Here is a 10480-nt window from a genome sequence, read left to right on the forward strand (position 1 = left end):
TATTTACTCAGTCTGCCAGCTCTGGGGTGAATGAACAAGTCTTTATAGTTGATTTTTAGAAATCCCTTGCACCTTTTCCAATTGCTAAAGCAACTGAGAGAGTAACACATTAATAAAAAGATAATTTCAGACACTACAAAGGTAGTAGTGAGGAGAGCTAAGCTGCAACCAGTCAGGGGGCAAAGTGGTAGCAATAAATAAATACAAAACCTTATTTCTCCAATCTCCAGCTCTCCCAGCGCTACACACACGAGGTTACAGGTGTCCGGCAGAGGAACGATCTGGATTACAGGAATCTGGGACAGCAAAATAAGAATTCAGTGTCACCCACAGTGTCCCTTTGACTTTATGCTCATTGTCTAGACTGTTTCAAGTAAAATGACATGGAGCAGAACTAATTTTCAGACCATTCTCAAGAAGCACACTAAGACAAACAGCTGAATTGCCTCCTGCCTGTTTAACTAAATAAACAATCTCTATTAATATAAGAAGCAAAAAGTGTCTCTAAGGACTGTAAGGGGAAAGAGCACCAGGCAGTGGCTGAAGTGCAGCCACCATTCTGTGCATAAAGCATCAAATTCCAGTAGATAACATGTGACCATAGGAGCTACAAGCTCCTTGTATCTTGGGAACACATAAGGCAAGCAAATTCTAGAAATAAGGACCGTATTCCTACCTCTCCCAGCTGCCAGGTGCAGACCTTCCCCCAGTGGTTGGGTGCCAGAGGTTCCCACAGGGACACAGAGCTCTCGGAAGCAGTGATCACACGCAGCTCCCTGCAGCCAGCTGCTTCCCACCACACTGTGCTCACATCCACAGCACAGGAACCTGAGGAATCCTGCCCAAAACAAACCAGGGCTGGTTTTCCTCTGATAGACAAGATTATCAGTTGCATTTTTGTTAAACTTGGTCTTGCAAAGCTGCTGCTCTCCCACCTTTAGCTCTGACACAAGCTGCAAGTTCTCTTCTTCGGGGCCATCTGGCAGCACTGGAGTCAACTGTTCTGCTCCATCGTTTTTCTGCACAAACAAGTAAAGAAGGAGGATAGTTCAACTTTGAAATGACATTCAGCACCTGCAAGAACGAGGCAGAAGTGTTGTGTGCTCTCTGTCACTCTCATGCAGTCACTCTGCATGCTGTCGCTGCAGAGCTATGATCCATGCAGGACTAGCATGGAAAGAGGCCTTTCCCCTCAAGTCAGACAAGACTCTGGAAAAGGGGATTTGCCCACAAACCCCCTGGCTTAGTACCCCTGGCAAATAGCCCAGCTGGTTACCTGTTCAGGAGAAGCTCTGCAGGATCCCTGCTCTTCGCTCTCTGACTGTTGATGCTCATCCAAGGCCACAGCCTGATCAGATTTATTCTCAGTACCTCTTTCATCTGCTAAAGGCAACACTGTACCTCGTTCCTCCCCATTTGTGGCAGCCTCTGCACCACAGCTGTCCAGGAGCAGTGGGGTGGCAGGGTCCTCGTGTGTCCCATCCCCCAGGACCTGGGCAGCTCCTCTGCAGGAAGGCAGGGTCCCTTGTGAGGTGGGCACAGAAGGTGGGCATGGGAAGACCTCACTGTGCACTGAAGGTAAAACACCTGGGGTTGCACCCACGGCAGGGAAAACAGAGGAGGAAATCTGAGACTCAGGCTGGGTGGGAGCCCCAGCTAAGATAGTCCCCATGGGAGTAAACAGCAACTCATGGGTGGAAAGCTCCTTCTTGGAAGCTGGGCTTTCCACGTGAAGGAGCTTGGGCAATCCGGATTTGGAAGGTGAAACCAAATTACTTCTGACACTTTTTTCTTCTGGATTCATTTGCGCACTTGGTGTGTCCTGTGGAGCCACCCCATCCCCAGACACACCTGGAACAAAATCCTCCAAGTCATTCACAGGGCAAGATTTCAATTTCTCCAGCTTCAGTACTCCAAATTCCTCGTTTGGTAAGTGGAAGTCCCTGACGCCCAGTCTGGGGAGCAGCCACTGGGGGCTGCGGAAGGAGAAGAGGGAGCAGCGAGTGTTGGGGTCTGCAGCAGGGAGGTTGAGAGCAGCAGGACCCTCTGAGCCCGTGGGACAGCTGCGTTCTCTGCTGCTGCCACCTAAACACAAGAAAACAAGAGAGAACATCAGCAACTTGCCTTTTCAGAATCTCTCATCCAGACTGCCACTCCAATAAATTAAAAAAAAAAAAAAGCCATATCCATCTTAATACACGGAAGTGGCTCTTTTCTGGAAAGACATTACAATCTGCAGTTGCTCTGCATCAAGCCTTCAGCTTAGAGGTCATAGCCAAAGCCTGACAGAACTGAGTGCTTGCTCAGTTTGGTTTGTTGGGTTTTCTCCCAACACTTTTTACAATGTTCACAGACAGTCAGACTCTCAGGCTGTGAGAGTGTTTCACACTTGTTAGCACTAAAAGAAAATACTCATTAGTATGCACACTCAGCTGGAGGAACAGATGGACACCCATTTGCTGGAAATCAGCTCCACTGTGCACAACCTTTGCTCCAAGAGCAACAGCAGCTCAAGAAGTTCTCAGCCCTGCTCCTCTGCTGTTCAATTCCTGTCACTGGGCTGAAGCAAAAGTGTCTGGAATTGCTTAAGGAACAGGGGCACCACAATGATCTAATTCTTTAAAAAATATCTCGTTTATAAAAAAAAAAGAAATAGTTAATCCCTCTCATATTTTCCTGACTAAACACTGCAGGGTGTGAACAGCAGGGCCTGCACTGGACGTTCCCCTGCCTGGGGGAATGGGAGTTGTGGGGAGTGCTCACTGTGAGGCCGTACCTGCTGAGCCCTGCAGGGCTCTGTGTCTCTCCGAGCAGCGCAGGGAGCGGCGCAGGGGGACGCTGATCCCAGGGAGCTGCTCCACCCCTCCGGCTCCTCGCCGGCGCCTCACACTCGCCACTGGATGTTTGTCAGCCTGACACACAGGCGAGTTGGCTTCCAGATCTCCCATGCGCCTGGCAAAAGTTTCGTTCCCTGGGCTCACAGCATCGCTGCTCTGAAGCGGATTTTGAACCTGCTCTAAGGCAGTTTTACGGCATTTGCCCGGCACTTGGCTCCCTCCCTGAGGAGGATCAGAACCCACTGGCTGTGCAGCTTCAGTCACTCCTGTCTCTCCAGACTCCAATGCTGCAGCATCAGACAACTTGCTCTCATCTGAGGATGACTTTCCAAGGTTAGCATCACAGTTTTCCTTTTCACTCTGGCTCTCACTTGGCAGCAGAGCACTTGCTTCCCTGGCCGTTATGAGATCCACACTCTCTATAAGCTCCTGTGACACTGGATGCACAGGGGCTTTGCAGGCAAACCTTCTTCTTCCCTTCCGGTTCCTCTGGGATCGACTCTGCTCTTGCCTTGTGCTAATGATGCTTTTCTGAGAAATGGATCCAAGTGAAGTGCTGCTGCTGCTGCTGCTGGACACAGGAAGAGATTTCTCAGAACTACTTGAGTTTGCTGGATCCTTTTCTGCCCCAAGAAAAGGGAACGGCACGACCCCTGACTCTAAATCACCCTCAGCTCTCTCTTGGGAGGGCTGATCTGAGTTTGCATCTTTCTGCATGCACTTACTCCGCTGACCTTTCTTGCTCCTGCCCAGCTGGCTGAGGATCACAGCATCCAGGTCCACCTTCCTCTGGCAGCTGGACATGCGGCGAGTTGTCCTGACATAGTACTCGACCGGGAAGAGCAGCCCCTCCACCACTGTGCACGAGCTCAGCGCGCCCTCGGGAGCCGTCACCTCTTTGGGAGGAAAAAGCTGTCGATTCTCCGACAGTTCTTGAGCACTGCCCAGAGCATGACCTGCAGGACAGGGATTTAAGGTATCAGCACCACTTTCATTTCCCTCATGGCTTTTGCTCTCCTTGGTTACAGAGTTATTTCTGTCCTCAGGCAATACTTCATTTTCTGACATTAAATCCAGGAGCCCACATAATTCTCCCTGATCTTCATGCAAAACCTTACCATCCAGTTGTTTTATTACACTGGGGGATTCTTCTCCTCCATCACCTCTGGTGTCAAGTAAACCAGAGTCTCTGTCCTGTGAACATGGCTCACGGCTGCCAGGTATGGTCATAGCCCATGGGCACTTGAGCTGCCCGATGTCACTGCTGTCCCTGACCACATGTGGGGACAGCTCAGGCTCTCCTGCAGCAACACTGTCCTCAAACGCCTCCTGTACAACTCCGGATGCGGCATCAAATTCACAAGGAGCGAAACTGTTTCCTTCTCCCTTTGCAAGAGCTGGTCTGGATGCCCTTTCAGGATGTTCCTCAGTGTGCGAGAGGGTGCTGTGCCTGAACACTGGTGACTGAAGCTCCTCTGCACTGGCAGTTTGATTTTTCACTGTTTCATCAGTGCTGATTACATGCCCATCACGCACTGACTTCCTTTCCTTCGATTCCAGAGCCTTTGTCCGTCTCCTCAGCTTCATCATGCCTCTGGAGGTTTGGGATGTTTTCTCCTCAAGGAAAGGCCTAACAGTGCCACAGCACAGGTTTTCCTGGTTTGCCTGAACACTTTCTGCCCGTGAGCTGTCCTGCAGGCTAACATCATCAGTGGAGAATTCTGCAATGTGTTTAAATGCGACAGATGTTGCCTCCTCCATGTCAACATCAGAGCAGGTTTTAGTCTGTAACTGAGGGAGTCCACCTCTGTCAGCACTAGGAGATGCATTATCTTTAGAACCTGGGGGAAAAAATGTCACACGTGTAAAAGTACTTTCAAAACATTACTTTGTTAGGAGGGAAAGGTGGGGATCTTACAGTCGGGATCAGAGCACTGGAGACCTGGTGAGGAAGGAAGCAGAGATGTTACTGCAGAGCACGGCTCAGCCCAGGGGAAGGGCCGTGTGCAGGTGTGGGGGCAGCAGGTGTGGGGGCAGCAGGTGTGGGGGCAGCAGGTGTGGGGGCAGCAGGTGTGGGGGCAGCAGGTGTGGGGGCATCGGGCGAGGGGACACCGGGCGAGGGGACACCGGGCAAGGGGGTCGGCAGGGCTGGTCCATCCCAGCTCCGCAGGGGCACTGAGGATCCACAGTGGCTGGGCCGGGCCGGGCCGGGCCCCTGGACCCACTGCCTGGGGAGGGTAAGGGCACACGGCAGCTGACGGGGTCCCCAGGCGCTCCCTCCGCCCCATCGCGAAGCTGGGGGGCTCCCACCACGTCCCACCTGAGGGGCTCCGCTCCCGCCGCGTCCCACCCGAGGGGCTCCGCTCCCGCCGCGTCCCGCCTGAGGGGCTCCGCTCCCGCCGGCCGTGGCTCCTGGCTCGCTCGGCTCGCCGCGCCCGCTGCGGACACACAACACCCCGGCGGGGCTGGGACCGGCTCCCGGGGCCGCGGTGTGCCCCGCCGTGCCCCGGCCCGGCCCTGCCCGCTCACCCGCAGCCGGATGACGGTCTCGCTGTACTCCCGCCTCAGCAGCGCCAGCTTCTCCCGCAGCTGCAAGAGACACCACGCTGGGCTGGGCTGGGCTGAGCCAGGGACCGGGACCGGGACCGGGACCGGCCCCAGCCCCGCCGCCGGCCCCCTGGCCCCACAGCCAGCCCCGCCTGGCCCCGCACCTTCTCCCTGTCGGCGCCGCTCAGGGCCCCCGCTGCCCGCGGCTCCTCCATGGCAACAGGAGCGGCGGAGCGGGCGGAGGTGACGCGACGGAAGCGGGGCCGGGCGGGGCCGGGACCGACATGGAGCTCAGCGAGATGCTCTACAACAAGTCCGAGTACATCGAGACGGTGCGGGGGCCGGGGAGCGGGGAACTGGGGCCGGGGGGCAGAGAACTGGAGGGGCCGAGCCGGGCTCGTCGCGGTGTTACAGGGGTGGCGGGGCCCGGCAGAGCCGCCTTGACGCGCCCGTTCTCCCCGCAGGCCTCCGGCAACAAGGTGAGCCGGCAGTCCGTGCTGTGCGGCAGCCAGAACATCGTCCTCAACGGCAAGGTGAGAACAACAGCACCGTGCTTGTGCCTAGGCCTGGCCTTATGTCTGGCTCGCTCTGTGCTGCTCGGGAGCACGGCTGGTTGTTCCAGCCTCCTCCTGTGCTTTTGCTTTGTTCTCGCTTTTCTTTCGACTGAAGGAATCATCTGTATGGTAACATAGTCTTGCTGGAGTGACCAGGCCTTGGCATGAGTCTGTGTAACAACTGCTAACACGGCTAGGAATTGGATTTCACGTACGTCTCTTCCCTTCTGCAGACAATCGTTATGAATGACTGCATCATCCGCGGGGACCTGGCCAACGTGCGGGTGGGACGGCACTGCGTGGTCAAGAGCCGCAGCGTCATCAGGCCACCCTTCAAGAAGTTCAGTAAAGGGTAAGAGGCCCCTTCCTTTGGGGAGACACCTAAAAATATGTCAGCTTGACTGAGACTTCCATTCAGAGGACCCTGTTCCTTTTGCAGTAATTTGCAGAAATACATCTGTCTAAACCTGTCTCTTTCTCAAACGTTCAACTGTGCCTTGAGGGTTAGTGTTCACTTCAGGCCAATATAGAAAGGCTGGGACATATTAGAATTGCAAAGTAAATGTTTCCATTGCTCTTTGTTTAGTTACAACTGTTTTGTCTCCCTTAGCACCAAATCTTCATCTGCTAATTCATCTGGGAATGGGAGACTCCACAGGGTGATTTTGGGTCTAGCAGTGTCAGTTTGTTTATTGTGCACCAAACAAATACCTCTCCTGTCACAGGGTGGCTTTCTTCCCTCTCCACATTGGTGACCATGTGTTCATAGAAGAGGACTGTGTTGTCAACGCGGCCCAGATCGGCTCCTACGTGCACATAGGCAAGAACTGTGTCATTGTGAGTGCCATTTTGTCCTTTCTGCAAACTCCTGGGTACTGCTGAGGCTTTGGGACAACAGCTGAGAGGTGTCTGCACCAGCTGGTTGGAGCAGGCACTTACTCTGTGCTGTGCCTTCCTCCTTCTCTTCGTTCTCTGCAGGAAGCAGGGCTTTCAGGTTTGGTTTCCAAGGACAGCAGGTTCAGCTGCTGCTGGTTAGAAAATCCATCCCAGCGATGTTGTCCCTGTGGCTAAGGGGACTGCCCAGGGAAGGCAGCCTGACCACAGGGTATACAAGTGGAGTTGGGTTTCTGTGCAAATAACACCAAATAGTCAAGGTTGCTGAGGTAGAAAAGATCTTGCTGGCACTTCATGACTTGGGCCAATTAGCACGTTGACTTGTTAATGTGCAGTTACCTGTACCTGTGCTAGTTAAAAGCAAACATGGTTTTCCTCAAAAAGAAAAGTTAATTCTGTTGGGAGGAGCATTCAGTCAGGGTAAAGAATTATTCCTGTGATCCCTTATACAGAATGTGTTTTGAACAGTTAATCTTCTTGAAATTTAGCTAATGTATCAGTAATAAGCTAAAGATCTCATGTTTATAGTGTTTCAAGTATAAACTTTTCCTGTTCTCTGTTTTAGGGTCGTAGATGTGTTTTGAAAGACTGCTGCAAAATCTTGGACAACACAGTACTCCCTCCTGAAACTGTAGTCCCACCTTTCACTGTCTTCTCAGGCTGCCCGGGTATGTCCCTCTGACTTCCCTTTCACAGGAGTGTGGATAACATGGATATTCTTATTTTAAATGAAATTGCTGTAACGTAGTTGCTTATTAGCATTGAGTGCCTAGAAATAAAGATATCGGGCAGTTGCTGCCCTGAAAAGTAACAGTTTTAACTTGTGAAACTCCCTGCTTTAGAGCACAGCAGGTAGGGCATTCACGATGACTGATGTCAATACTGTTGTTCTTCTTCCAGGACTCTTCTCAGGGGAGCTCCCGGAATGCACCCAGGAACTCATGATTGACGTCACCAAGAGCTATTACCAGAAGTTCTTGCCACTCACTCAGGTCTAGTAGCCCATTTCCCATGTTTCAGGCACACAGGAGCGTTCTAGGGGTGGGGAGAGGGATGTTGTCCAGTGAGACCAGGGCCCGGCCCTCCACTCTCCTGAGCACTTGTGTGAGTGTCCCTCAACAGCACCAGCCTGGCCAAGCAGTCCCTCGTGAAAGCTGCAGTGTCCTGTTCAAACTTTGTATGCTCATCTGATGTACTCCATTCCACGTTGTCTGAACTGTGCCACTGAATGTTCTGGAGCTGGGAAAGCTGATACACCTGCCTTGGGGAATGAGGCAGAGCTGATGTGTGCTCTGCAGCCTCGGCCTGTGTGCTCAGTTCTGTCCTAGCCCAAAGCCTGGGGGTTTAGGTTTGCTAGGAGCACTCTCCACCCCAGCAGGGCTGTTTTGGGTGTGGTCCAGACACCTACCAGGGTTCCTTAGACCCAGGGCTTTCCTTTGGCAAAATATTTGCTGCTCCATGGGCCTGTGGGCTGAGATGGATGGCCTCTTCCTTTTCTCCCTGATTCTCTTCTGTAGGGACATCATTCATTATCCTGCTATTGGCTTTAGCAATTTTGCCTGACACTGACACCTGTCTTTCTGTGCCTGACAGGATGTTTCTTAGCTTTTAGCTCCTGAAGCAGACTGACCTCAGTCCTGTGCTCTCACCCCTCAGGGTTAGTGTTCTTGTGGCCAGTGCTTGTTCTACTTCTGAACATCACAGACCTTATAGGCCAAAGGCCTTTGGAAATAAGTTTGCCATGTCACTCACAGAATTCAGTGCAGCAGAAAGTGGGTAATTAAAAACAGTGGAAGAGAGAATGCTGCAGCTGTCCCCATTTATTACCCAGTGTCTATATTTCAGAGAGCTCTTTGGTGCTTTTCTGAATTATGAAGCTTAGGGATGAGACTCAGACTTATTGAAAAGAGGGAACACTTCAATTTGGACATGCAGCAAGAGCAAGAATAGTTCTTTCTGGGAGCAGCTCTGAAAGTTGGAGGCATCTGATGCTTGTGTGTCTGCCAGAGTACAGACAACTGGCTGCACATGAGTCTTCCTGCTCTGGTTGTGCTCTACTAAAGCTTAGGATCATACTGCTCTAGGTTTTAAACTGGGGGTCCTGCATGCTGTAGTGTAGCAGCTGGGGCCAGGACATTAGTTTAGGTGTGTTGTAGGTGTGTGGTTGTGGATGAGCAGCCCTGGAGCCCTCAGCTGATCTGTGCAATGCAAATGCTGATACACCTTCATAGCAAACAGCTGTACAAGTACTAATGTGTGTAGTAGCTGCTGTTCATCACATGTAAAACCACTGACTGGTTTGTTTGTATTTTTACTGTACATAAATTAAAGCCTCTCCAGTTATTCAAGTGACTCAAGGTTGTACCTCTTCAAATCAAGCTTGAGACTAGACTGAGGTTCCTGCTATGGCTGGGCATGAGCCACAGTCCCTTGTCCTGTGACTGTTACAGGCCGTTGTAGCTATCAGAGTGTCAGTGCATTAAAGAAGTGAAGTACAGAGTGATACAGCTGCTTTCTCCCTCTGAGGGGCTGGAGAGGCCTGCCCTGTCATCAGACCCAACACATTTGGGGCTTCCTGTGAGATTCTCTGCCATTGCAGTGTTCAGAGCGTGCCCTTGGGTGTCCCTGGCGGTGTCTGGCAGGAGTCTGGCGGTGTCTGTGCTGTCTTGCCATGGTGTCACCTCAAAGTTTCAACACCACATCCTGCATTTTACGGGATCGCTTGATCAGCAGCTGAAAGGCGAGAGAGGGGTGGGAGGAGGGATGTGAGTTGGGATGGAGTGGGATGGCAGCTGGAAAAGTGTGAGTGATGCATTTCCACAATCACCTGAGAGCAGAGCTGTAGAGCATGAAGGGATATGTCACTGCAGTTATGTGTTTTGTGGCGTCCTCTTCCTTCTAACAGGCTGAGCCAACCCTTCTGCCTTAACTAAAACCTCTTTTGTTGTCTCTGTTAAGGTGGCCTCTGCCCGGGCCTAAAACCAAGCTGCCACTGAAGATCCCAAACACCCAGCACTGTTAACATTCCTTACATTGACCACTTTCTCCTCCTGTCTCTGAAGCATCCCTCTGATCTGGGCTCACCTCTCCGCCTGTGCCAGCTCTGGGAAGATGGAGTGTCAGTGGCTGCCACGGCCCAGGCAGTCCCAGCTCTGCTGGCAGCATTCGGTCCAGCGCGGTGCAGTAAAACCTGACCCGCGAGGGGCTCTGCCTGTGGCCAGGGGAGCTGCAGGAGTGGGGAAGCATGTCCTGCAGGGAGGGGAATGCCTTCTTTCAGGAATCCTGTACAAACACTGAGCACTTCAACCCCCAAGTCGCTGTGTTGCTTCGTTGATCCTGCTTTGCTCCTGTGTGCTTTGCTCCGGGTTGCTCCAGCCAAGGGCAGGCCGTGCTGCCTGTGTTTCGGGTGTCCAGAGTCCCTGGGAACACACCTCCCGCTCTGTGCCAGCACCAATGGCTCAGCAGGAGGAGCTGAGGTGACCTGTGAGGGGCTGTGTGGGAAGGTCACACAGGCACCGGGCGAGTGGGGGTTGTGTCCGCTTTGTGGGGAGCAGAATCTCCCGAGGTGATCCAGCTCCACGGGGGGAATGACAGTTGAACTGGCTGTGGTGATCTGCAGGGCTCAGGGCTCAGTCCCGTGTGCTGGGC

The 10480-nt window shown here is 52.7% G+C and overlaps 2 protein-coding genes across 2 annotated transcripts; one reads left to right on the forward strand and one right to left on the reverse strand.

Annotated features, from left to right (window-relative positions):
- Window positions 1–7: 7 nt before the first annotated feature.
- Window positions 8–5680, reverse strand: PALB2 (partner and localizer of BRCA2; the record flags this gene model as incomplete). The annotated part of the gene is made up of 9 exons (XM_027891955.1): window positions 5549–5680; window positions 5367–5426; window positions 5218–5275; window positions 4756–4779; window positions 2777–4678; window positions 1277–2085; window positions 936–1019; window positions 677–838; window positions 8–296 (listed from the first exon to the last, which is right to left on the reverse strand). Coding segments are annotated over exons 1-9 (3439 nt in total), but the record flags the coding sequence as incomplete, so codon positions are not given.
- DCTN5 (dynactin subunit 5) lies at window positions 5618–10145 on the forward strand. The gene is made up of 7 exons (XM_027891948.1): window positions 5618–5716; window positions 5849–5917; window positions 6172–6290; window positions 6664–6775; window positions 7398–7500; window positions 7733–7824; window positions 9791–10145. The coding sequence occupies exons 1-7, from the start codon at window positions 5669–5671 to the stop codon at window positions 9809–9811; spliced, it is 564 nt and encodes a 187-aa protein (XP_027747749.1). The 5' UTR covers window positions 5618–5668; the 3' UTR covers window positions 9812–10145.
- Window positions 10146–10480: the final 335 nt, after the last annotated feature.

This window comes from Empidonax traillii, unplaced genomic scaffold (assembly GCF_003031625.1).
Source record: "Empidonax traillii isolate 1590-97213 ecotype Southwest subspecies unplaced genomic scaffold, ASM303162v1 scaffold335:size599443, whole genome shotgun sequence".
NCBI lineage: Eukaryota > Metazoa > Chordata > Aves > Passeriformes > Tyrannidae > Empidonax > Empidonax traillii.

Coding starts and splice junctions, on each gene's coding strand:
- DCTN5 (XM_027891948.1), top strand. CDS start 5,669: ATGGAGCTCAGCGAGATGCTCTACAACAAGTCCGAGTACATCGAGACG. Junction 5,717..5,848: donor AGTCCGAGTACATCGAGACG/GTGCGGGGGCCG, acceptor TTCTCCCCGCAG/GCCTCCGGCAACAAGGTGAG. Junction 6,291..6,663: donor TTCAAGAAGTTCAGTAAAGG/GTAAGAGGCCCC, acceptor CTCCTGTCACAG/GGTGGCTTTCTTCCCTCTCC.